General features: G+C 39.4%; 2 protein-coding genes across 6 annotated transcripts; one reads left to right on the top strand and one right to left on the bottom strand.

Annotated features, from left to right (window-relative positions):
- Window positions 1-6,437: 6,437 nt before the first annotated feature.
- On the top strand, window positions 6,438-11,771 carry HDH (histidinol dehydrogenase). 2 transcript variants are annotated; one of them, XM_048090355.2, is made up of 15 exons: window positions 6,438-6,601; window positions 6,698-6,802; window positions 7,679-7,800; window positions 7,964-8,016; window positions 8,454-8,526; window positions 8,645-8,746; window positions 8,827-8,928; window positions 9,036-9,107; window positions 9,208-9,270; window positions 9,352-9,393; window positions 10,104-10,163; window positions 10,256-10,366; window positions 10,703-10,873; window positions 11,079-11,169; window positions 11,311-11,771. In XM_048090355.2, exons 2-15 carry the CDS (start codon window positions 6,709-6,711, stop codon window positions 11,586-11,588), a joined length of 1,434 nt encoding a protein of 477 aa, XP_047946312.1. In that variant the 5' UTR covers window positions 6,438-6,601; window positions 6,698-6,708; the 3' UTR covers window positions 11,589-11,771. The 2 variants fall into 2 exon arrangements, with proteins under 2 accessions (XP_047946312.1, XP_047946313.1); XM_048090356.2 differs by having other exon boundaries at window positions 6,720-6,802.
- A 3,827-nt stretch (window positions 11,772-15,598) lies between these two features.
- On the bottom strand, window positions 15,599-21,852 carry LOC125192725 (phospholipid-transporting ATPase 1-like). Of its 4 annotated transcripts, none has more exons than XM_048090351.2 (8): window positions 21,672-21,852; window positions 19,791-21,367; window positions 19,394-19,697; window positions 18,229-18,919; window positions 18,025-18,148; window positions 17,678-17,897; window positions 16,880-17,338; window positions 15,599-16,009 (listed from the first exon to the last, which is right to left on the bottom strand). In XM_048090351.2, the coding sequence occupies exons 2-8, from the start codon at window positions 21,298-21,300 to the stop codon at window positions 15,790-15,792; spliced, it is 3,528 nt and encodes a 1,175-aa protein (XP_047946308.1). In that variant the 5' UTR covers window positions 21,301-21,367; window positions 21,672-21,852; the 3' UTR covers window positions 15,599-15,789. The 4 variants fall into 4 exon arrangements, with proteins under 4 accessions (XP_047946308.1, XP_047946309.1, XP_047946310.1 ...); XM_048090352.2 differs by having other exon boundaries at window positions 19,791-21,446; XM_048090353.2 differs by having other exon boundaries at window positions 19,791-21,497.
- Between the last annotated feature and the right edge of the window lie 5,034 nt (window positions 21,853-26,886).

Raw genomic sequence — 26,886 nt, forward strand, 5'->3', positions numbered from 1 at the left:
AGTGTCGACTCCTTACCATCCTCAGCCTAATGGCCAGGCAGAGATTTCTAATCGCGAGATCAAGGCGATATTGGAGAAAACAGTTAATCCGTCAAGGAAGGACTGGAGCAAGAGACTCGGGGATGCATTGTGGGCTTACAGAACTGCTTTTAAAACGCCTATTGGAATGTCACCTTACAGACTTGTGTTTGGCAAGATGTGTCACTTACCTGTTGGTATTGAGCACAAGGCGTATTGGGCAGTGAAAGAAATGAATATGAAGCCGATAGCTTGCGAAGAAGAGAGGAAGTTACAATTACAAGAGTTGGAGGAACTTCGGCTGGAGTCGTTCGAGTCTGCCATGTGGTACAAAGAAAGAACAAAGTTATGGCATGATAAAAACCTCCGGGTCAAGGAACTTCATGTGGGACAGAAGGTGCTCCTTTTTCAGTCTCGGCTCAAGCTAATGCCAGGGAAACTGAAGTCTAAGTGGATCGGCCCGTACACCATCGTTGGCATCCGAGCAAATGGAGCAGTGGAGATCCAGGGAAGTGCTCCAAACTCTGTTCCTTTCCTTGTAAACGATCATAGAGTGAAAGTCTATACGGATAATTCCGAGTTGTGTGTTGTGGACGAAGTTCCACTACATACACTCCCTATTATCGCCTAAACGGACGGGGGAAATTTCCGATGAATTCCTGGGTCAAGGAGTAAGTTAACAATTTTGAAAATTCAAATTGAACCAGAGAATCTCGGAAATACAACAAGGATGTAAATAGTTTAATTGCTTTTTTTAGAAAATCCAAAAAATATTTTCGAAGCACCAGACTCCAAGGGGAACCGTTATTTAATGCTCTAACCTCGACCTAGGAGTCTGGAACCTTCACTTTCTTTGTTTTGTAGGACATGGTCGAGGGAATTAGCTAGAGGAGAATCTGAGGGAAGGAGTCAAGGGAAGTCTGGAGGAAGGAGTCGAGGAGGGAAAAAGATATTTTGAATTTCAAATTCTGGCCGATAATTATGGGAGACATACGGTTGCTTACATCACGCCTGCAACCGCACCATCTTTTCACCAGAAAAGCAACCGTCGTCCTTCTCTCTCCAGTTATCCCTAATTCGACGAAAAATTGATTCGCTCTCCCTTCTCTCTAGTTTCATTTTCTCTCTCTAAAAAGAAACGAAACCCTAACCAAATTCGCCCAGTTTCCTTTCATTTTTCAGATCTGCACCAGTGGATTCTAACCAAAACACTGTGTATGACCCTACCTTGTTGGCAGAGTTGACGCAGAAGGTGGGGAGTGTAGAGAAAGCAAAGGAGGTGTATGCCCTATTCGCCGCCAGTCTAATGCCGTCTGCGCCGGTCGCACCACCACTGACAATTCCGGCAGATTCGGCTGCGAAATCGGCGAATCTTCCTGAAGAAGGACCGCGAGATTCTACATCACCGCATGCAGAAACCGCTTCACAAAAAGCGGAGGAAGAGGGGGCATCACACGAACGGTCGGAGGATGGTGAACCGACCCACGATGAGACCATGGTGGAGACAAAAGGGAAAGAAACTGAGAGCCCTAATCTTGAGGGTAGGAAAGTGTGTGAGGGGAAAACCTCTGTGTTAGATGAAGTTGCGGAGGGGGTAACCCCTATGGTGGAGAATGTGGCTGAGGGGGAAACCCCTGTGTTTGAAAAGATTGCTGAGGGGGAAACCCCTATTCTGGAGACGGGGGAGGGGACCCCGGTTGATTTCAGGGGTACAACCCCTGAGTTCGTGGAAGAGGGGGCAACCCCAGGAGATGTCAGTGGGGAGAACCCCATTTATATCGAGGGGGCAACCCCAATGTTGGTTGGTGAGGGGGAAACCCCAGAAAAGCTTTTGGAGGAGTCAGATCTACATACAACTGAAGTACCGGAGCCCGAGGAAGGGCTGAAACTGATCGTGGACCTGGTTAATGACCAGGAAGAAAGTGAGCCCAAGGTTGATGAGAGGGCAGAAAGGAGACGCACCAGGAGGAGCCTCCTCGATGTAGTCGATGACTTAGTGCCAGATGCAACAGAGGTAGAGGAACGCCGCTTGGCCAAGGAAAAGGCAAGAAAAGGAAAGGCGGCGGCGACCTCATCCACCCGGTCCAGGAAAGCTCCCTCCGTCCAGGAGGTCGAGGAGACCCTTTCCCCTATAACCGAGGAACCCTCTGTCGAGGAACACGACGAGCCCATCCCTGAGCCCAGCTATAACTCTGAGGAGGCTGAAGAAGAGCCGATTCTAGGACGACCGGTAATTTGGCTGACTAAAGGATTGCTAGAGGAGATGAGGCAGTTCGACGATCAAAAGAGGATCGCGGTATACAAGGAGAGGTGTAGCGCCGGGAAGATGGCCAAGTCAGGAAAGCAGTACAGCTCAAGGGAACTCAAAATGATCGCATGTGACAAAGAATTCCACGCCTGTATCCGAGCGATAGGGTTTGAGTGGCTGTTGCAGCACAGCCAGGAGAGGGTACCAGTGGATTTAGCAAGGGAGTTTTTCTCCACTTTTCGTTTAAAGAATACCACTGACCTGGACGCGGATTCTATCACATTCAGACTTTTCAATCAGGAATATGAGTTGAGCATTAGGGAGTGGTCTCTGCGGATGGGGTTGTTTACCCAGGCAGAAGATGAAGAGGGGGCGTGGAATGACAGGATGGTCGGGATGCCAAAGAACACGCCTGGTTTCAAAGTACAGACAGCATGAGAACTGGTCACGCATCCTAAGTCAGGGGCGTTTAAGTCCAGCTACTCCAAAGCCTCCCACATTGAAGACCGGGTTCTCCGTTTTGCTCAAACGTTTTTCAGCTATAATTTGATGGGCAGTGCGAATTCAGCTCTCACTACTACAGACCTCTACTTTACATGGTGCATGGCGAAGGGTGTTAAGGTGCACCTTAGATATTGGCTGGCGCAGGCGTGCCACCAAATGACGAGCAACCCGGGGCGTCATATGTACACCTGCCACCTCATCGGCGCTTACCTCCAGAGAAACATAGAAATGAGAATTGCCAAGACCGCTCCGCTGGTAATCATGTGCGAACCCCCAGAAGTGTTTAGTGTCGATTATTTCTTCAAGAAAGGGTTGCTGCAGACTCAAGGCACCAAGACTCTCTTCTATTCGTTGGGAGACAAGGTGAAGGCAGAGCCGGAGGAAGCCGAGGAAGCCATGCCGAGTGAAGAGGTTGAGGAGCTACGCAAGGAAGTCCAGGACGTGAAGAAAGAAATGCAGATGATGAGGAGAGAAATGATCAAGGAGCTCGGTGGGATAAGGAAGGAATTGATGGGAAATCGGGAAGAAGTACAGACCCTGAGGGGCAATATTGCTGATTTGGCGGTGAAGTGCGCCAAACAGAATGAGCGAATGACGGAAGCGGTGGAGCTTTCATTGAAGATGCTAAAGTGGTTGCAGCAGACGCTCCCCTTGACCCAGTCGAGGACAACTCCTGGGTCCAGCAGTGAAGTCAGGCAGCCCACTCAGAGCAGTCCCTCCGTCAGGCAGTCGCAGGAATCGCTCAAGCAATTGATCTCCCCGACCGTTCCCATGCAAGTTCCAGCCCCACCAAAACCAAAGTCTATCGTGAGAAAGCCAGTATCTAAACAAGCAATACAGGAGGAAGAAGAGCTGGAGCAGCCAGCAAAGAAGAAAATCAAAGTGACCCGACCCGGAATCCCACCCCAGTCTGGCTCTCGAGGGAGCCAGCCCCAGAAGTGACCAATCATCTCTTGACCAAGTAACTTTTATTTGTCGTTCTTTTAGTTTTTTTTTCATTTTTTATCCCTGTTATATACGTGATTAATATTTGTTATATCTTCTCCCACTTAGCCCACTGCGTGGTCTAAGTGTGAGAAGTTTGTATTTTCTGTTTGTTGTGATTGTTTTCTTATGTTTTCTGTGTTTCTTCTCCCACTTAGCCCATTGCTTGGTCTAAGTGTGAAAAGTTTGTGTTTATATAATCTGTTTTGTTATTTTGCATTGATCTCTCTGTTCGCCCCTTCACGACGATGGCTTGGGGACAAGTTTGAGTGAAGTGGGAGGGGGAGAGGAGTCAATGCATTACCTTTGTCTGCATATTAAGAATCTGTAATTCTTAAGTGTTGTCGCATGAGCCAGTGGATATAATACGGCATGATTCCCTTAGTGAAAGTAATTGAAGATAGGAGGCATTTCAACTTAGAAGCTTTTTCCTCAAATAAGCCTAGTTAATTTGAGTGAAGCGAGAACGATGGAGGATGCCTCTACTTACTTAGTTGTGAAGCCCTACTATATAGTGAGTTATAAGCCTTAAATAACTTCGAGCTAACACATGTTTAAGGGCCACCACTGAATGCTTAGGGAGAAGAGCTGTGAAGGAGAAAAAATTGGGAATTGGGTTATGAAGGTATAAGCTGGACGAAGTCTAGGGAAAGGCGTTATAAGCTGGACGAAGTCCAGAAGAAAGGAGAAATTGAGGAATAAGCTGGACAAAGTCCAGAAGAAAAAAAAAAAAAAAAAAAGAGAAAAAGAAAAAAATATATAGAAAAGAGGAGGAATAAGCTGGACGAAGTCTAGGGGGATATGGTCTAGAAAGCAGGAATGATAATAGCCTGACCCAGGAAGGAGGAACTCTCATAACCCGACGCTTCAGTGGTGTAGCATTAACTTAAGAGAGAATCGATCCTAACATCCCTGGTGAGGAATGAGTGATCGAGTGAACCCAACAATCGGGTAAGTGGAAAGCTATCTTGACAAGCTGACAGATTGGCTAGGTAAAGGAAGGGAAAGGGCCTATTTGGAGGAGTGCAACCTATTGAATTGACCTTAATCTTGTGGGGACAGATGCCTAAAAATTGAAGATAGCTCATGCATATGTGTTTAAGTGTTTGTATGTTTTCTTAGTTTTTTATATATTTTCTTAGTTTTTTTTTTCCTTGTCTAGGTCTAGGAGTCGATCAAGAGATAACCGTGCTTGAAATTCGCCTTATTCTTTTTCTTTTCTTGTCTTTATACTTGAGGACAAGTATGGTTTAAGTGTGAGCAGTTTGATAAGGCTAATTTCATGCATCGGTAATGTGCGGAAAATGTTATAATTTGCTGGGTCTAATACGTTTCCTAAGCCAGGTGTGTGAAGAAAATCGCTTGATCAAGGAAGTACTGAAGGAGATGGTCTAGCGAAGGAAAGGAACGAAGTGAGCAGGAATTACAAGGAAAATTGGCGTGACAGAGGAGTCAATAGCTGAGGGCAACAAAGTCTTATCTATACCTCGCTGGGCCCCACTCAAACGCCTATATATAGAAGAGCATGCAACGCAAGGATTATCACTTTTTCTTCACTCTTCTTAGCTCACACACATTACACACACTTGGGAATGGGAGATCTGGGGTAGTCGGGAACGGAAGGTTACTTTCTTAGAAATTTCGTGGTTGGCAACACCGTCCGAGTGTGGACGAAGATACAATTACTTTTACTTTCAGTTGTTTTGCTCGTTTTTACCGTCGAACTTCACTTTTGGGAGTCGACCTTGCTGTTGATGATACTTATTTGTCTTTCCGTTTGTTGATCTGCGTGTAGCAGTTAAATTCCAAGTCAATTTGCATAGATCTCTCTGCTGTTAGTTTATTTCTTCAAATGTTATGTCAATCTCTGTTTATTTTGATGTTGTGGTGTTCGATATGGAATTTGGTGATAGATCTGTGGTTATTTGAGTATTCGGAGTTCCTTGTTTAAATCTGACGTGATGAAGAGTTTCTGTTGGTTGGAGTTCGTGTCGGACGCTTGGATCCGGAGTGGATTTAGCGTCTGAGGTTGGATTCGACGTGTGGAAAGATAGTTGTTAGATGGATTCTGTTTTCTTCTTGTTTTCTGTTTTGCTTCGTCTAGAGTATGCAGATCTGTTAGGTTCTTCGTTGATTATGCATAAATTTGATTTAAAAGTCAGTTGCTCTGTTTTAATTTCGCTTATGTTGAATTTCTTAAGAAGTTTTACGCAATTTGGTTGTAGAAGACGATGTCGCTGTTAGTTAGTACGAGAGTTAGTTATTCTGCCAACTTTTCGTTCGTACTTTGCTTACACCTAGTTTCTCGATACTTCAGCGCCATCCACTCGGTCAGGTGGAAGAGTAAGGTGATGCCACCTAACTTGGTGCCACCCTTTGACTCGCATTTTTTGTCCGAGTTATCGGGCCATCTTCGTCCTTGAGCCCCAAATAAACCCTCAGTCCTCAAAGTTGCATCGTTCATCAACATCGTGATCCAAGTTCCATCAATAAGAGTCCGAGTTCCATCAATAAGAGTTTCAATATAATACTCTCTCTATTCCGGCATCGATGTCACATGTCGAACCAGCATGAATTTTATAAAATTATTTAACTTTGTAAAGTACTCCGAGTGAAAAAAAAAAAAATTTGAAATATGAATCATATAATGCTATGAAATTGGTTTAGATATACAGTAATTAGTGGCTTTTAGCGTCGTTTCCCCAAATTCTAGTTTTTCTTTCCCTAATCAGAAGAAAAAGCTTCACTCTTAGCCACTACACGACCTCTCACTCCCGGCAAGTGTCGCCGCCGCCGCCGAAAACCTAACTTCCTCTTTCTGTCTTCGTCAACTTCTCTGCCTCCACGGTAAACTCAAAAACCTTTGCTTTCTGATTCTATCTTCTACAGCCAAAAATGTTTTGAATCAATTTAATTCCAATTTATGAATCACTTTCATTGAAGGTTTCGTCTTAATGGACTGTAGACTTATTTCTTTCAATCGGAGCGGTGGTTTATTTTCTACCACAAGAGCTAATACTCAACGGCTCTCACCTTATTCTCAGCGAAGTAAGTTCCTCAATTTCCTCTTAATTGTATATTTATTTTATAAATAAAAAAATTGGTGCTTTAATGGCCAGGATGTGGTCTTAGTTGGAACAAATAACTGTGCATTGGATATGTTTTGGCTGCGAAACCTGAATTTGGGTTAAATTAGGAAGTTTATTGTATGTTTTTTGGACTAGTACTTTGTATGAGTGGTTTGTGAGCTTGTTATTTGTTATGTATTCATGATCTTGAAGCATAAAAGAAAGTAAATCAAGCAAGCACAGAATGTCATGACAATTTGGTACTGGGGTTGAGGTTGTGTAGGTGCTCTTCTCGTTTTTGTTTTGTTTTCCGATTTCTTTGTTCTTTCGTTGTGGGGTTTGATAGATAGATGGGTAGATAGATACACTGTTGATTGGTATAGTGTGAAAATGATCTTTAGATTTTTCTGACTTATATCGATCATTCAACGGAGCACTTGAGATTGAACATAAGTCATGAACAAGGAGTTTGGATTGTGAACATAAGTCATGAACTTCCTAGTTATATTTAGTTATATTCGGATATTTTTTGTTTTGTAACTTTTAACATAATTTCCCCAATGTATATATTCATGTAAGAATGTCTGGGATGACACAACATTGTAAAATTGTAGACCTGTTTGTTTTGATAAGTGAACATTCAATTGGTATGGTTCTCAGTTCTCTAAATGTGGGGCCATAACATAGCTTTAACTACATGACATAGTACATTTAAGCACAGCACAGAATTCTTTAGTAAGGATACATGCTATATTCTGTGTAGTGACTGATGGTATAAGAAAGATTAAAGTGTAATTGGTTTTTGAATTTGCTTATTTAGTAGGCTCCTCCATCTTATTACTACTACTTGTTATAGGGTCATTTCGTTGCGCTACAAATTGCTCAATGAAGTCCTACAAGCTTGCAGACCTTTCTAGGACTGAGGTTGATAGCCTCAAAAGTCGTCCTCGAATTGACTTTTCATCCATCTTCAATGTGGTAAGACTTGATGCTTTGGCTGCCATGTTCTCAGCTGAAATATATTGTTTGTCTTCTAGGCTCATAAAGGGAAGCCATTATTATATAATGTACAGTTCTTATTATCTATGTTCTTCATGATCTATTTGTGTTATACTTACTACCTTACCTTGATATGTACTAGGTTCAACCGATTGTTGATGATATCCGGAGTAAAGGTGATGCAGCTGTGAAAGAGTAGGTTTTTCTGTACCTTTTGAGCATACATCTTTTCATCATTATCTTATGTCTGTGGTGTAACCGTGTAAGGAGATGAGATATACTCCCTCCGTCGCACTCAAGATGTCCACCTTTTATTTTTAGTTTGTCCCACTCAAGATGTCCACTTTCTATATTTAGAAACAAATCCCTCTCAACTCATTAAAATATTCAACTACCTTTTTCTCTCTACTTACTCCATCTAACAAGTAACAACTCCTCCTAAAATCCCGTGCCACTCAAGAATGTGGATATCTTGAATGGGACGGAGGGAGTACAACATTAATGCACATCAGGTTATTATTTTCTGACAAACAGCTAACACAACTTATAAAACAGAATTGGTTTTTTTTCCCTGTTGTTGGGCTGATTCTGATTGAACATAGCACTTTTTTTTTCTCTTTTCTTGGAAACAGCTACACGATGCGGTTTGACAAAGTCAGACTAGACAACATAGTGGAGAGTGTCAGCGATCTTCCTGATCCAGAGGTATATCCTGCATAATGTTAGAAATCCTTCACTGAATGTGCTAGTTACTGAACTTGTGGGATATACATTTTTCTAGCCGCCTTCTGCCCATGCTTCTAACTAGTATTAATTTATTTAGCTTGATCCAGCTGTTCAAGAAGCATTTGATGTGGCTTACAATAACATTTTTGCTTTTCATGCTGCCCAAAAGCCAGTTGAAAAAGTTGTTGAGAACATGGAAGTAAGCAGTTGAATGGTTTTATTTTAGTGTAAATGTCATGCATTCCCCCAATCTTGTCTAATTCCTTCCCATTCTTTCAGGGTGTTAAATGTAAAAGAGTGGCAAGATGTATTTCATCTGTGGGTCTTTATGTTCCTGGTGGAACTGCTGTGTTGCCTTCTACAGCTCTCATGCTTGCAATTGTATGGGAATTGGGGACCTAATATTATATTTTCTGTTCATTTTTTTTATTTGGGCTATAATAACATAACTTTATTTCTAGCTTTACTAATGGGTTGCCCTAAATCAGCCTGCCCAGATTGCTGGATGCAAAACAATTGTACTGGCAACCCCTCCTGCTCAAGATGGAAGCATTTGTAAGGTTAATGTTCTTATCTCGAAATTTTGAAAGGACTCTTCATTTTTTTCATTTACTATTTTCTAGTTGTGGATCACCAACCATTCAGTGACTGTGTTCGTAGGAGGTTCTTTATTGTGCAAAGAAAGCTGGTGTTACTCATATTCTTAAAGCAGGAGGTGCTCAGGTCAGAATGCAGTATACTTTGTGTATATTCTGTACGTCCTTGGACCTTCAGTGTTACTAAAATCGACTATGTCGTGTTTAGGCAATTTCAGCTATGGCATGGGGAACTGAATCTTGCCCTAAGGTACTTCTGAGTGACAAGCAATCCTCCGTTTTATTTAGTGGAAACTCAGTTTATTTTTGGTGTACAAGGATTGAAGCTGAAAATGCTTTCAGATATATACAAATTTCTTTTACCTGTAAAGTAGAAAATAAATTTGAAGTATTTCTTATTGAAAGTGTATATTATTATTGGATAGAGGCATTCCCTATGGAACATAAAATGTTAAATAAATTTACAGGGAAACAATTGAAGTTTCTATTCTAGTTGAAGAAAGTGTCTTACTTTTTTCATCTCGTTCTCTCCTGCTGATTTTTCTTGTCTGTTTCGTTTTAGAACTCTCTGCCTGTAATTGTGGTTTGAAATTATACCTCACTTTGTACTAGTTTTTGGCGTTCAATAGAGATAAGTTCTCACTAAACTGTATATAGTTTGGAGCTATCATTAGTTGATGATATACATTCTTGTCAAACTGAAGGATAATGGAGAATTATGTTTCATCCTTAACCTTTGTTCTTAAATAAGTTCTGGCTATCTCACTTTGAGTTCTGGCCTTTTGGGTGGAGAAGATATCTTTTTGTTGGTTCTTGTTCCCCAGAAAAATGTCGTTCTGGGCCTAAAATGTTTTACGGTGAATGTTTTTTCCTTCTTGGTGATCTTGTATGTATTGAATCTGATTTGTTTGAGTCATTCATTTTACTTGTATCGATTACAAGTTGCTGTTATCCCTGCAGGTAGAAAAGATATACGGACCTGGAAATCAGTATGTTACAGCTGCAAAAATGATTCTCCAGGTATTTATGCTTTCTATCTGTTGAAAAGTTAGTAAAACAATGACTATTTTTGTGTTACTGAATGTTTCTAAATTGTTACTTCTCCTCAATAGAACAGTGAGGCTATGATTTCAATAGACATGCCTGCTGGACCATCAGAAGTGCTTGTCATAGCTGATAAGCATGCCAGCCATGTTCACATAGCAGCAGATTTACTTTCACAGGTATCTCCCTTTCCATTTCTTGCTTCCAGATATCCCTTATTCTACTCTTGCACCAACGCTATCACATATATCTGGCATAAGTCCCATGGCTTTAGTTATTGAAAGATAGGGTTGAATCCATTTAGCAGGAAAAATATTTAAGTCTTTTAATAAATTTGTTAAAGCATAAGGTGGCCCCTGGTCGAAAACTGTAACATAGTTAACTGTAGTTGGGAGATAATGAAAGAAAATCGTTGATCTTTTTCTCTATCAAATGATGGTTGCAATATGTACATGAAGATGTTTCTCATACCTTCTGTTTATTTTCTGACAAAAAAACAATGTTCACAATTTCAGGCTGAGCATGGACCTGATAGCCAAGTTGTTCTTGTAGTTGCTGGAGACGGTGTTGATATAACTGCAATTGAGGAGGAAATCAGCAAGCAATGTAACAGCCTTCCTCGGGGAGAGTTTGCTTCTAAAGCACTAAATCACAGCTTTATTGTTCATGCACGCGATATGGTTGAGGTATGCATATCTATGGAGTACTACACATTTTAGTGTCGCCTAAAACTAATAATTTTCGAGAAGAAAAATGTGCCTCTACTTGGTAATGTGGCTTTTGGTTTTCGGGTCTCATTATTTATATATACCGTTGCAGTTGAGCAATTATTTATTTTCTATATCTTGATCTTCATATTTTGTCCTAAAACTCCCATGTTTGAGATGACAGGCCATCGCTTTTTCTAATTTGTATGCACCTGAGCATTTAATTATCAACGTGAAAGATGCCGAGAAGTGGGAATCTTTCATAGAGAATGCAGGTAATCATTAAGCACGGATTGCTCTCTATCATCTGCAGTTTACTTGATAAACACATCTTTAAATACTCAATAGTAGAACTTTTCAGCACATATATATATACACGCGCAGCAGCTTAAGAGTGCAAATTATACCACATGTAGGTTCTGTATTTTTGGGTCAGTGGACTCCGGAGAGTGTGGGAGACTATGCAAGCGGCACCAACCATGTTCTACCGACATACGGTTATGCAAGGATGTACGGTGGAGTGTCGTTAGATTCGTTCTTGAAGTACATTACAGTTCAGTCATTGACAGAAGAAGGTCTAAGGAAGCTTGGGCCTTACGTAGCAACTATGGCTGAAGTCGAGGGGCTCGATGCACACAAGAGAGCCGTGACACTCAGACTGCAGGATATTGAAGCTAGACAAGTATCTATCTGAGGTAAGGGCTGGCTGAATGTGCTCCTGAAAAAGAAAAAACTGCTACTCCCTAAATTTGTGCTCTTTATAGAGTTGTTGATGTCAGGCAATGTACCATGAGTTTTTACACTAGAGTTGTGTCCCTTTATTTACAACTAAGAGAAATAATACTGTACTAATAGACTAGTCATTTTGTTTTAGAAATTCAGTTGTTGTCAGTCCAAATTATATCTTGTTGGGGTTAATTGTAACTTTGTTCTTCGTGGATGGAAGTATAAATTTGCACATAATCTCGAAATTGAGGTGAAGCGTCTTGAGTTGCGCTGTAATGGGTGACTTCCATGCTGGATCCGGCTTCATCTTTGTTAGTTGGTTGCATCTCTCGTTCGTCTTGGATTATCATGCCATGCAGTATGATATAAGCGCACACGATGTGGACAATGCATGAATGATGTCAAAATGCTTCATTTTTTTTTGGGACAAACTAAAAAGAGTAAAGGTCAAAATTGGTCCTGAACATATGCCAATTTTATCATTTTGGTCCTAAACTTTATCTTTTGGATTTTTTGGTCCTGAACATATGGAAATTTGATCATTTTGGTCCTCCGTCAACATTTCCGTTAATACTTAACGGTCAACCATTTTAATCACAATTTTGACCAACTTAAGCAATTTTTAATTATTTAATAACTCCTAAACATAACTTTAATTATTTTAAGAATATATCATTTAAAATAAAAAATTAAAGTTTTAAAAAAGAAGATAAAAGAGGAAGTCTGAACATTTTCCCCTAAAAACGCGAGAGAGGACGGCGCCGGCGAGCGGCCTGTCTCCTTCTCCTTCTTCATTTTCCCCATTTCCTTCATTTATCTACCTTCTTCCCCTCTCTCCTTTCCCCATCCATCACTCTCTCCTCACAATGGATCCGCCTTCCATCGCATCCTCATCTCCAGTCTCTCCCTCTGATTCACCCTAAATCCCCACCTCCCCCTCTCCTACTACTGCAAGCTCAAATTCAAACCCTTCCCCAACGAATTCGCCGACCTCTCCGTCCAATCCTCTGACTCCGACGCCGTCGACAGCAAAATCAACACCTGCTTCTCCCTCAGCAGGCTCGACCTCGAGAAATTGGCCGAGAAAAGCGGCGGATCCTCCTCCCTGAAGATCGAGATCCACCGCCGCGCCGCCGCCGGATGCGGCCTCCGCGGCAGCGGGAAGCTGGTCGGCTGCGTCGCGGTGCAGCTGGACCTGAGGGAGATTCTCGACAAGATGGGGAAGTGCGTGATTCATAACGTATGAAAAATCGGTGCAAATGGGTGGCAAGAACAAAATGGGATTTACTTCACCACAGCCGCGGAGACTTCATAAAGTATGAAAAATAAAAAAAAATGAATAAAATAATTAAAGTTATGATTAAGAGTTATTAAATAATTAAAAATTACTTAAGTTGGTCAAAATTATGATTAAAATGGTTGACCGTTAAATATTAACGGAAATGTTGACGGAGGACCAAAATGATCAAATTTCTATATGTTTAGGACCAAAAAATTCAAAAGATAAAATTTAGGACCAAAATAATAAAATGAGCATATGTTCAGGACCAATTTTGACCTTTACTCAACTAACAATTAAAATGGGACGTTTTATTTAAAACAGGGAGTATTTTACAACATGATTTAGTGGCATATCTGTTTATTATAAAGTAGTACTATTATTTAGTTATAGGAAAACGTGATTCTTTCGTTATTTCTTTCAATCGATCAATCTTCAGTCTATTGATAAAGTCGGGATTTATTTAGCAATATTAACTAGTTTATTGATAAAAAATTTCTCAACTATATTGATATTGAAGTACTTTAACAAATTTTTTTCTTTCATTATCATTCTTATTAGTGGAGCATGAGCATCCCCATCCGTGCTCTTAACTAAGAGTACGGAAGTGGGCCCGGACCCACTTTTACTCATTGTCCTTAGCTAAGAGCACAACACCAACATCCGTACTCTTAGCTAAGGACAAGCTCAAGGGTCCCACCATTCTATTATTCAATTTAAATACTCCAATTATTAAAAATATTTATACATTATAAAAATACATTAACAAATAAAAATTACATAATTAAAATCCTAAAAAATAAAAATTACATAATTAAAATACTAAAAAAATACATAATTAAAATCCTAGAAAATAAAAAAATGCATAATTAAAATCCTAGAAAATAAAAAAATACAAAATTAAAATCCTACAAATTAAAAATTACACACGTGGAAGACTAGTCCTCTAACCCCAATTGCCTCTTGAGATCTCGGATCATTTGCTCATGTGTTGCAAGTTACTCCGGAGTCATCTTAGATATATCGTTCATATAGAGTTGACCCAAGAGGGTCCAAAACGTGTTGTTCGGGGGTGGAGGAGGCACAAAGGAAACGGGAGCGAGGGCGGGGGCGGGGGCGGGGGCGGATGGAGTCGGGGCGCGACGATGGCCGTCGCCTTCTTCCTTCCTTGCGGGCGGCGGGAACTGCTCGGGCCAGCGTCGGGGCTACCCAAGTTAGTTCCGGCAAGCTGGGTAGCCACATCATTGGAGGCGCCGTCGGATAAGGCTACCGACCTCGACCGTTTGCTGGAGGAGCTGGAGGAGGATGCTACTACGCCGCCCTTATACTTCGGATGTAGGCGTCCCTCCTGCCAACAATCGAGGTACTTGAACGCCTTGAACTCCATGCATTGGTAGGTCGCCAAGGCGGCAGTGATGATGTCGAGCTCGCTCGTGCCGCTTCCCGCCGAACGCTCTTCCTGGAGGTAATACCCCTGGAACTTCCCGATTGCCTCGTTGCATCTGAACATGCAATTGCGCATCATACTATCATTGCGATAGATGGTTCCCCCGACCGGATTTCATTGTAAAGACGAGTGATGCGCCACCAATACGTTTCCCCGGTTTGGTTCGTGCCAGTCTTCGGATCTTCGGAGACTGCCAAGTAGGCTTTGAACATCGCCATCATCTGACCCGGAGTGTACGGGGTGCGAGTGCCACGAACAGGATGAGTAGGAGTAGGAGTATAGCTGCTGCTCCCTCCCGATCCGGATTCGGGTGCCCACCCGAACCCGGCGGCATTTTGGTCGTCCGCCGGGTAAGGACGGTAGCCACCCGGAGCTTGCGAACCTTGGGTTTGAGTTGGGGCCGTAAATTGCGTTTCCGGACTAGGGAATTCGCCGGAGTCGAACCAATCGTGGTTCCAATCGCGATTGCCAGAGGGGTGATCGCCGGAGCCGGACATTGTGTAGTGTGGTGGGAATTTAGATGAGAGAATATGAGAAAAAAGATGAGAGAATGTAGATGATAGAATAGATGAGAATATGATTTTTTTTGTGTTGAAGTGAGAATATTTATAAATGAAAATGTGAATTTTGGGGAAAAAAAAAATTAAAAGTGGGTAGAAAACGGATATAATTTTTTGGGAAGTGGAAAAATATTTTTTTAAATAAATTTCAATTTTTTTTTTAAAAAAAATAAAAAATCGAATTTGCCAGCGGCCTAGTCAGAAGCTGCCACGTAAATGGTGCTCAGCGGCATGGACGTGCTCTTAGCTAAGAGCAGCGCCGTGCCGCTGGAACGGACGGACGGCTCCCAGCGGCGGACGAGCTCGTCTTCGCCGCTAGAACGGACGGACGGACGGAAAAAAAAGCACCGCTGCGAATGCTCTAACTCAACTAGCAGAATATAGGCTTTTGTCTGACTCATTTCACTTTTGTAAAAGTTGACCCATATACGATTCTTAGTTGCTAAGTTTTTTGTTGAACATTTTATTTCTCTTAAAAGAAAATAAAAGAATTCATTGGAAAACAGAAAACATATAGTAGTAGCATGGATAGTTCGCCAATCAAATCACAGTGGCTATAATTTGCATTATATTTACAATTTCTCAAATTATTTGTATAAATCGAAAAGGCTTCATAGTTCTGAAATGAAATGTCAAATTTATGTTGTGTACTCTGCATTTATATCCATTTTACTATGTGAGAACTCCTGTAGTGTATAGCAAACCATAAATTAATGCACAGTTACAGCCTCAGTGAAAGAATACAATCCTCATTACTACCAACATATGTGAAGGTAACAAACTAAAAAAATCTAAGAAAGAGAAAATTTCGTATAGAAGCAAAAAATTTCATTTTTTACACAAATTTGCAAGAAATAATGGAAAAAGAGCTAACCACTTTTAGTCATCTCTGTGGAAGATCAAAAATTTGGTGCATCTCTATTTGTGTTTGTGAGTACCTTCTTGCGTTTCCAAACTTCTCTGCTTCTCTTGCTATTTGGATATCGTTGTGTCCGTAATACTGAACGAAAACTTTTACAGCAAAACGAGGAAGGAGTGCGCCTATCGTGATTAAAGACAGGCATACCCAGAACAATCCTGTATTGACGATATGAAAGAACGCCCTGCACAAACATTCAACTAGAATTAATTGTTGGAGAACAAATCTGCAAAACATGGACAATAAATGGAATATTTTGCAAGGCTACGACACATTTAAGCGAAAAATTTGTTATAAGATTAGTTTATATTAGACCAGAGAGACGGATAGGACCGAAAGAGCCAATATAAGTACTATATTTGCAAAGAAACTCATGCATAACCTAAACTAAAAGGTTAATGGGGAAAGTTCTCGATGAAGAGATCGACATTGAACAAATGGAAGAGTCATTGCTTACTCAATGAAGTAAAGCCTCTTGTACTGATGCCTTATTACCAACGAAAGATCTCTTGCGACCCAGCACATCCATAAGAGATATATTCACATAGCTAAGAATTTCACTACCACTCTCATACACACAGACACATGCACACACACACATACATGTAATGAGCAAGAACCTAAGGGACCAAGTGAGGAAGTTATTACGGTGCCTTCTCTCTTTTAGACATGTCGCGATCAAGAACTAACATGGAGCAGTCAATTAGAGGAAGCTACTAGGATGCTCCGATGGAGGAGCATAATAACTCTCTTTCTTTATTCCCATTTAATGAGTTTTCTTTTTATTTATTATTATTATTATTATTATTATTATTATTATTATTATTGTTATTGTTATTGTTGTTTTCTGAACAAGATTTACTAAATAGTAAAATCCTCCCAAGCAATGATACTTGACCCCGGATAATCATAACTGGCATTTTTTAAAACCTAAGAACTAAATATCATCATGATGACATTTGGAACCTGGAACTATCTAGAACCAGGGCTGATACAAGGTTGAAATCCTTTATGCAATGCCCTGAATAAACATAATAAGATAAAGCACTCTTACCAGTAGCCAGGCAGGAAAGGAAGCATATCAACAGCAATGACACAGAGGAAAGTCGCAATAATTGATCCCCATATGGCTGCGTGTGTTATCCAATACCACCGAGTTACATCCATAGCCAAATGAATATTCACCATAACTACCACACCAAGTGTCCAAAGATCGCCTAAGCTTGAACCATCAACATTGCTTCCCCAATAAGCAAGGAGAGGAACAAAGAAGACAGCTACACTTTGCCACAACATGTCCAGCATTGTCACCCAGAATAATTTTCCATTGTAACCTTCTTTTCTTTGCCCAGCACCATAAAGCTGAGGGTGCTTGAGCAGAGAAGTTCTACTTAAATCCTTATCAAGAACTCCAACAATTATTGTAGGCACTGATGTGTATAGTACTGAATACAACACACTGCTCCAATCGGTGATGGCAGTTGTCAGTGTATAACTTGTGAAGAGCACATACCTGGAAGGAAAGCATATGATAGTAGATAAGCAAAATTTTCTAAAGTTTCTTTACTTTCCAATCTACGGAGTATATCGTAATCCAATTTATTCTAGTGTAGATAGTTTACTCTTATAAAACTGCATGTTATTCATTTATCATAAATGATCTAATTTCCCAAACACCTCCCCGTGGAAGCGTTTCAAGATAACGTCAGAAAAGAACCAACTACATTTAATGCTAGTATGCTACAAATAAAAATGGAAGTTTCTTGGTACCATTGGTATTTTGCATCATTAGCTCTTTGTTTATACATAAATGAGTCGTTATTCTTTGATCATAAACAATACTCAAACTTACCAGAATAAGAGAAGGACAAAAACTGCATTCCTGTAGAAGTTGTACAATATCATGTAGCTCATCCTATTATAATTCCAATGCCCATGCACCAATAATAGTGGGACCAAAAATCTAAATTGACCCATTGCAAAATCTGATGCCATCACAGCTTGGCGACCTTCTTGTCCACTGATTCCTATGCCCACATCAGCCATTTGGATCATTGAAACATCGTTTGCACCTGAAAGTCAAACAGTCGACATAATCAGCAGCCCAATCAAGTGAATATATAGTTGACTGATTTACGTTCTTGTTTCATACTTCCTTTTCTTCCTTACACAACGAAAGATAGATACAATGATGCTTACCATCACCAATGGCAAGGGTCATATCATCGGTTCTACTTTTTATCAGAGCAACTATTCCAGCTTTTTGCAGTGGGGCTACCCGACAACAGAGTACAACATCACATTTGCTAGCTAATTCAAAAAGCTGCCATCCAATAGGCATGTATTAATACAATAAGTTGGTAAGTTCCTGGAAGTTAGCAAGAGGGACCTTTGGAGGGTTACCTGTTCTTCAAGTTCCGAGTCCAGGATATAAACAAGGCTTGTTCCATCAATAATCAGGCCAAGCTGATGGCTGCTATTTTCAGAGCCTCCAGATGGAGCATCAGCGAGCTTATTAGACACTACTAATGCCTCAATTAAGCTCTTCCGACATGATTCATAAGAGTTGTTGTTTATCACTATCTGGGTCATCTTGCTTGTTAAAAGTTTAGATGAGTAGCCAATTGAAATGGCTGTTTCTTGCTTGTCCCCTGTTAGAACCCAGACTTTGATACCTGCTGTTCTTAAAGACTCAATTGCTTCTGGGACTCCTTGCTGTAATTTGTCTTCAATTGCAGAAGCACCTAATATTGCGAGATGATGTTCTATATTGTTTGCAACTTTTCGAAGCAAAGAAGCCCTCCCCATCAAGGCAGTGCTAGCCACTTCATAAGACGACTGCCACTGTTCAAATTCTAATGAACTCAGCTCCCGAACACCAATAACTAGTGTTCGCAAGCCTTTTGACGAGTAGGTCTGAATATGAGTTTCTGTTGCCTTTAGTACACTCAAGTTCTGCGATCTGTCTATGACACTGAACATGGATGTATCAGCACCTTTTACAAAAACTTTTATTGCCTTGTCAGGGCATCCTAGTATCACCGACATCCTCTTCCTGTCACTATCAAACTCATGCAGACCCAAGACGTTAAACCTGCGCTGCCCATTAACGAGTGTATCTGAGAAGGCATAAATAATTGCTGGAGAAATTAAAAAAGAACAAGAAAAGGAGAAGGTAAAGGAAAACAACTATGAAAGAGGAAAAGTAAGAATTATGAGGTAATAATAAAAGCAAAACTATAGTGTTTAATAAGCTAGTTGAAGCCCATCACAGGAGACTTAGGAGGTATTTAAGTAAGCAAGAATACATAGAACTAGTTTTACTGTTCTACACCATTCCACAACTGAATGCAATAATACTTTTAGTTGATGCATATTTTCTCTCTTCAAACTTTCATGGATTATTTGTCAAGGATATTTGTACCAGTTATGCAATCGGATATGGAATCCCATTTTCAAAGATATTTACATTTCAATAATCTAACTAAACATGTCCAACTACAGAAACGAGTTAGGAAGTCCACTTAAATCATGAGATTATAATGTGTGAACAAAATAAATATCTTACCTTTGTCTTTCCCCCTGTACGTCAATAACTATGTGGCCTGAGGTTCTTTCAACAAGCATAAAACCATAAGCTGCAGCAGCATACACTAACGCCTGCTCATCAGGAGATTCCCCCTGATAATCTATCAACTTCACGGCAGAATCTGGAGTCTCGATTGTTAAAGGCACAATGGTGTTGCAAGCAGCCAGTGCCAAGAAAAAATCATGCACGTGTCTCCCTTCACTGGTGTGCTTTCTTTTTGATGTGTTAAGAAGCTCTGGGTCAACTTTTACCTTCATCTTGGGCCTCAAAACCTGTTCACCACCTGTCACCAAATAAGATATAATAATGCTCTTGCAGGTGGAGACTACTGTAAGCTTATGAGAAAAAAAAAATAGAGAGATTGCAGGTGCAGTACCTCGACCTAGATTTCCAGTTTGACTATCCTCAACACCACCGTTCCCATCACTGTAGTCGATGCCCCCAATACTTGCACACTGAAACTCCATCTTGTTTTCAGTAAGAGTACCCGTTTTATCCGAAAAGACATATTTGATTTGTCCCAGATCTTCGTTTATATTTAAGGCCCTACACTGGAATCTTGAGCTAGAGGCTTCATCATACATCATATTATCTCGAATCATAAAAAATGCCTGACCAACGCGAACAAGCTCCATGGATATGTACAATGATATAGGAATCATAATTTGGAACACGATAACTGACATGAGGAACACAAAGAATACCTCCATGCCCCATCCATAATAATTATAATCATCTTCTTCAGCCTCCGAATAGTCCTTTTTCCTATAGAATTGCATTAGATCCAATTCACCCTTATGGTGTCTCAACCAAATTCCATGAAGAACAGAGACTATTGCACACAGTGCACAGAGGAAAATTGAAAGGAAAATGATCTCGCGATTCATAGATGTTTCAAGACGGCTTCTCTTGGACGGAGCTCCAGAGTTATTGAGCATTGCCTTAGTCTCTCTGCCTGCAAAAACTGCCACTCCGATTGTCCATTCAGTGTTCTTCAGTTCACAACCGCGTAGAATGATGTTAGAAGGTCCAAGAGAAATATGCTTTCCATCAATCTCCATATTTGCCTGGAAACCATAAATGTTACGGTTTGGTTTCTCACACTTGATCAATCCACTAATCCTCTCATTCTCTAGATCTTTCATTTGTGTTTCTTGCTTGGCATACCGTGTTTTCAAATTCGATTCACCATCCAAATTGGTAGTCTGCACATAAGCAACTCCGGTGCTGTCACTAGTGGAGAGCAGCACCATATCACAAGGAAGAGTTTCATCCGCGCAAACTCTAATGATCTCACCAACTCGTATATCCTTCCACCTTACCTGTTGAAAACTTTCATCCACCAAAACCCAAGCCAACCGGCTGTTCTCAATCTTATCTGACCGATGCCGCCTATAATCCTCATACGCATCCTTAACTGCCGTGACAAGCAACACGAAGGCTAATGGCATAATTGAAGCCCCCCTCCCAAAAACAGCCAGCTGGGGGAGCTGATTGAGAACAGCAATCACGAGAAAGTATATGTACGCAACCCTGTGGAACTGCTCAAACAGATTTCGCGGCAAGAATGTCAAGACAGAGTACTTCCCAGTCCTGATAGAGTTCCCAGCAAACTCATACTTGTCATTTGTTTTCTCAGGGTCATTTATATAGATTAACCTCGCATCATCGTCACGTATCTCCTTATAAGAAGCACTAAAGCCTTCAGACTCAGCACCCCTCGAGCCATGACGCACAGACGTCGGTCCTCCCTCACTGAAGCTAACCTCCCTGAGGGAGTGACCACCAGACGCCCTCGACTGAATCGAATGGGCTGATGAACTCCGTATAGGGTCGGGAAATTGAGGGGAATTCTCATTAATCTCAATCTGGGAATGGTAATCCATCCCAGAAAACTAGCAGGAATTGACCTCAAACTACAAGAGTTAGAAAAATATCAAATCCCCTCGTTACCTGTGATGCAGAAGCAAGGAATCAACAACTATCATAATGCCACGATCAATAATCCCCAATCTATATGCAACTCCCAGCTCTGATCACCGAACATATCAATCAATACCAAAATTCACGCACAAATCAGGTGCTGATCTACCCCAAAATCACAAATTGAGAGCAATTACAAAATTATAGCTGAGTAACTAACTCACATTCAATGCAAACAGAAAAAACGTAATCACAATCAAAATGAAATCCGCTCTGTAATTCACAAGCTAAAAAAAGAGGATCACGGTAATCAAGTGAGGGTAGAAGAACTTACTTGTGTGAGAGATTTAGAGAGAAACGGAGCAATCGCATAAAGAAGAAGAAGAAGAGAAGCAGAATTTGGAAGAGGCCGGCGCAAGTTTTGGTGAGATGTGATTGGGAATTTATGCATCGTCGGCATTCTCGTCACGGTCAAATGCAGCATTATTCTATTAAAATATACAAAAAGGGGCGAAGGTTGCAAGGAGCTGGAATTGGATCATATTCATTTATATACATTCCAAATTCAATCCCTTTTGCATTAATCAATCTCATACTCATTAGGGTAACTTTGATTATTCAAAATTATTACTCCACTTGAATCAATTCAAGTGAAATTACTGAAGATAAATTGATTAATTACAGCTAGATTTAAATAGGATAGGTTCTTTTCAAGTTTCATCAATTAATAGATGATCCAAAGTCTCATCAATACCACTCTCGTTCTATTATAGTATCTATGTCCAACAATAAGTGTCAGATTTTGCCATTTCGATTCGTTCCATAATAAGAGTCACATTTCACTTTTACCATGGTAAGTAGTCTTCACATTCCACCAATCAATTCTACTCACATTTTATTATAAAACTAATATATATATATAGGTTTGTGTTAAAATGACAACCCCTCTTAAAATGACAACGTGACAACGCTTATACAGCAATATTATAAACGTTACACAGCAATATCCAACACGTTAGACAACAATTTATAGATTGCTGTCTAATGTGTTGGATATTGTTGTTCAAGAAAAATTGTTGTTTAAAGGCCAGCATATTGCTGCCCGTTTTTTTTGGGGTTTTTTTTTTGCCACGTGTCAGCTTATTATTCGTCCACGTGTACAAATGATTGGCTAGGAATGGTGGTATGGTGTTATTTTAAGGGATGGTGGCACCCTAACATGCCCCTATATATATATATATCTATATAGAGTCTCATTATCCACAAATCCACTCTTAAAGACCGAACCACCGAACCCTACCAAATTAGGGCTTTTAGATCTGGTTTTTATGGATAAGATACATAAATTTATAAATTATTTTCGCCTTCATCACGAGCCTATTTTAATTCATCCGAAGGTAAATAAGTCATACTAACATGTTACGAAGATTTAACTTCGTTCCAGAATATATTACTTCATTCTAGTAGGTTTTTACTTCATTCCAGTAGGTTTTTACTTCATTCCAGTACGTAAATGTGGTTTCGCCGTCGCATGCCGTTCTTTCTCTCTACAATATCTATCACCACCGCCATGGCGCTAATATTGGTTTAATAAACACATGGAATAATGTAATAAATTATTGGAATGAAGTATGTGTAGAAGCATTTGAAGTCCTACTGGAATGAAGTAAAAATCTTATCCAATGAAGTAATAACCTTCCTGAATGAAGTAATAAACTCACTTGAAAAAATTGCATTTATAAATGTCAATCAAGCAAAAACTCACGTCAATGAATTTGAATGAAACATATGTTGAATCATTTCAAAACCTACTGGAAGCAAGTAAAAACATGTTGTAGTTTCAAGGTATTAGGTACAGAATGAAGTAATAAACCTATACAATGAAGTAAAATGGGCTAGTAATGAAGCAGAAAAATTTTTCACAGTAGCACATCTCATCAAAAAAACTAGATCTAATGGCCCAGATTTGGTCTCTAGTTCGGTCTTTAAAATTGGTTCGACATTGATCACAACTCTATATATATATATATATATATATATATAGAGGAGTGATCAATGTTTAACTAATGTTAAGTGTATAACTAGAGAACAAATCTCAGCCACATATCTTAATACTTAAAATTAATCTTATGGCTTAACTATTTTTACATATTTTAATTAAAAAGTAATTAACAAGGGCATTTTTGGAAACCATATTCTATGGAAGATTCACGCTAATTCCAGATCTTGCTGCAACAAAATCATCCAGATTTTCGGCGACGCCGTCCTTCGCTCCGCCACCGATCCTTGCAAACGTTCCACCAGGTTGCACACACTTGCTGCGCGCTGCACAGCTTCTCCTCCGCCCCCAACCTCTTGAGAATGTTGCCGGTCACATCTGCAGGCAGCTCGATCCACGGCGGCGAGGATGAATCGGCCGTCGCCGGAATTTCACATTTAGTGCTCATACTTCGACCTGCAAGTAACCGCACAGCTCGATTCTCAAATTATCGATGGAAATGAGGGAAAAACTTGCTCGATTTCACAGTAAAAGTAAAATTAGGGCTCAAAATTAGGATTACACTGCAAATAACCGCGATTTTCAGATTATCGGTGGAAATGAGGGGAAAACTTGCTCGATTTCGCAGTGAAAGTAAAATTAGGGCTCATGTTCAACAATCACATCTCGCAAAATATTCATCTCAAGAGTTAATTTCCTCATCTTAATTGTTGATTTCATGAACTGCTATATCAATTTTCTCGCAAGAGCTGATTTATCCATCGTCAATTGTTAATTTCACGATCTGTTATATCAATTTTCATCGCAGAGCTAATTTCTCCAACGCTAATAGTCGATTTCATGATATGCTAATTCAGCATTCCATCGCAAGAGTTGATTTTTCTATCTCATGAATTTGTTTTTCAATATAAGCATGGATGACAGATACTTCACTCTAACCATATAATACTTCACTCTAAGCAAGTTTTACTTCACTGAAATGGAAAAACAAAGCACTTTAAGCATGAATGAACACTTCACTCTAACCATGGAACACTTCACTCTAACCATGATATACTTCACTCTAAGCAAGTTTTACTTCACTGAAATGAAAAAACAAAGCACTTTAAGCATGAATGACAAACACTTCACTCTAACCATGATATACTTCACTCTAAGCAAGTTTTACTTCACTGAAATGAAAAAACAAAGCACTTTAAGCATGAATGACAAACACTTCACTCTAACACTGGAATACTTCACTCTAACCATGTTTTACTTCACTGAAATGGAAAAAACAAAGCACTACAAGCATAGATCACAGACACTTCACTCTAACACTGGAATACTTCACTCTAACCATGTTTTACTTCACTGAAATGGAAAAACAAAGCACTACAAGCATAGATCACAGACACTTCACTCTAACACTGGAATACTTCACTCTAACCATGTTTTACTTCACTGAAATGGAAAAACAAAGCACTGCAAGCATAGATCACAGACACTTCACTCTAACACTGGAATACTTCACTCTAACCATGTTTTACTTCACTGAAATGGAAAAACAAAGCACTGCAAGCATAGATCACAGACACTTCACTCTAACACTGGAATACTTCACTCTAACCATGTTTTACTTCACTGAAATGGAAAAACAAAGCACTGCAAGCATAGATCACAGACACTTCACTCTAACACTGGAATACATCACTCTAACCATGTTTTACTTCACTGAAATGGAAAAACAAAGCACTGCAAGCATAGATCACAGACACTTCACTCTAACACTGGAATACTTCACTCTAACCATGTTTTACTTCACTGAAATGGAAAAACAAAGCACTACAAGCATAGATCACAGACACTTCACTCTAACACTGTTTTACTTCAAACCAATGAAAAAACAGAGCACAATAAGCATAGATCACAAACACTTCACTCTAATAATGTAATAATTCACTAAATGAAAAACAAAGCATGTAGTTGTTACTCACGATCAGAGTCTACGGTTGTTGTTTTTCTTTTTTTCTGTCGATCAAAACCTACACAAAACATAGAAGTAGTTAACTGTAGTAATTAACTGTAAGCTAACATCTGTTCTGTTCAATTTGGATTCCATAATAAACTACTGCATATCTCACTTATTAAACACTCTCGGCGTTAGAATTTGCAGAATTCTCAAAACTAAATCTAAATAAGAATGAGAAATCTAAATCAGTAACTAGTAGAACAACTTACATTTTGAAAAATCTTTCTCATTTGGATTCATTGTTCGACTATGGATGGAGGCGACGGCGATTGCAGCGACGATGGATGGAAGCGATGGCGACGGTGGATGGAAGCGACGGCGACGATGGATGGAGGCGACGGGAAGAGCAGTGATGGTGGGAGATGAATTCTGCAATTTAGTGAAATGTCTATTATACCCCCACCTTGTATAGTGAAGTAAATCTGTGATAGAGTGAATTGATTTCTCCTTCAAATTCGAAAATCTCATGTGTTAAAACTAGCCCTTAATTTTCTTGATCTTGTGGCTGTGATTTGTTCTCTAGTTATATACTTAAGGGGCACTTTCCCCATATCACTACTCTATATATATATATATATATATATATATATAAGTGAGACTCATAATCTACTATCTTATTCAACTCACTTTTCTTTACATTTCTTAAAATTTGTATCCACACTAAATATGACACTTAATGTGGGACAGAGATAGTATTTTATATTTCCTCCTATCCTCAATTATTTGTCATATTTTGCTATCACTTGATTCACTTTCAATTATTGTAAATTTAATATATAAAAATAGAATTTACATTGTACTCTGTCCAATAAGAGTATGCACTTTTGGTTGGCATGAATGCACAATTAATAATGTAAGAGAAATATAGAAAGAAAAAATAATTACAGTATATTATTAATAGAGAATAGATTCCACCTTGTTAGGGAGAAAATATTTTCTAAAATTAGAAAGTGTATAATTTTATGGGACGGATTAAAAATGAAAAAGTGCATACTCGTGTGGAATAAAATATTAACTTTATCCTCTCAATTTTCTTATCAAAGTCAATTTTCTTTTTAATTTTTATCAGTTAATTATAGGATAGTTAATGAGGACATGAGAGAGTAAAATAAAAATTGCAAAAAAATCAAAATCCAAATCTATAAATAATTGAATCAACCCTAAATTATTCTACTTTATACCTTATTGCATTGCATTAACATACCTGCAAGAAAAAGTCGGTTTCAGAGTGGTAGTTGCATCATTTAATTTATTTTTTTCTTAAACTATTAATTTTAGGATTATGCTATGCCTATCGTGCAAGCTGAAGAGCAACGTGACTGGCCATATGATACTTTGACTTTATAGTAATAAAAAATCATACTTAAGATTTTAATTCTAATATTTTAACATGTAATAACTTCTTATTCATCGAAAATCAATTTAGAGTAAGCTTTATATTGATAAATTTTCAAGTGGAAAACTTATGTGTAGTGAATTAAAATAATCAAAATCAATAGAAATTATCAATTTAGTTTTAATTAATTTTGATTTTTCAAA

Source organism: Salvia hispanica, chromosome 4 (genome assembly GCF_029641045.1).
Source record: "Salvia hispanica isolate PSC_SH4W2 chromosome 4, Shi_PSC_v1, whole genome shotgun sequence".
Taxonomy (NCBI): domain Eukaryota; kingdom Viridiplantae; phylum Streptophyta; class Magnoliopsida; order Lamiales; family Lamiaceae; genus Salvia; species Salvia hispanica.

Bases quoted from the DNA above. Each gene is read 5' to 3' on its own strand.
- LOC125192725 (XM_048090351.2), bottom strand. From the start codon at position 21,300: ATGGATTACCATTCCCAGATTGAGATTAATGAGAATTCCCCTCAATTT. The intron at 19,698-19,790 runs GTACTGCACCTG...ATTTGGTGACAG, and splicing joins AACTGGAAATCTAGGTCGAG to GTGGTGAACAGGTTTTGAGG. The intron at 17,898-18,024 runs GTAAGCATCATT...TTTGACTTTCAG, and splicing joins GACCCTTGCCATTGGTGATG to GTGCAAACGATGTTTCAATG.
- HDH (XM_048090355.2), top strand. From the start codon at position 6,709: ATGGACTGTAGACTTATTTCTTTCAATCGGAGCGGTGGTTTATTTTCT. The intron at 8,527-8,644 runs GTATATCCTGCA...TAATTTATTTAG, and splicing joins GCGATCTTCCTGATCCAGAG to CTTGATCCAGCTGTTCAAGA. The intron at 10,874-11,078 runs GTATGCATATCT...TTGAGATGACAG, and splicing joins ATGCACGCGATATGGTTGAG to GCCATCGCTTTTTCTAATTT.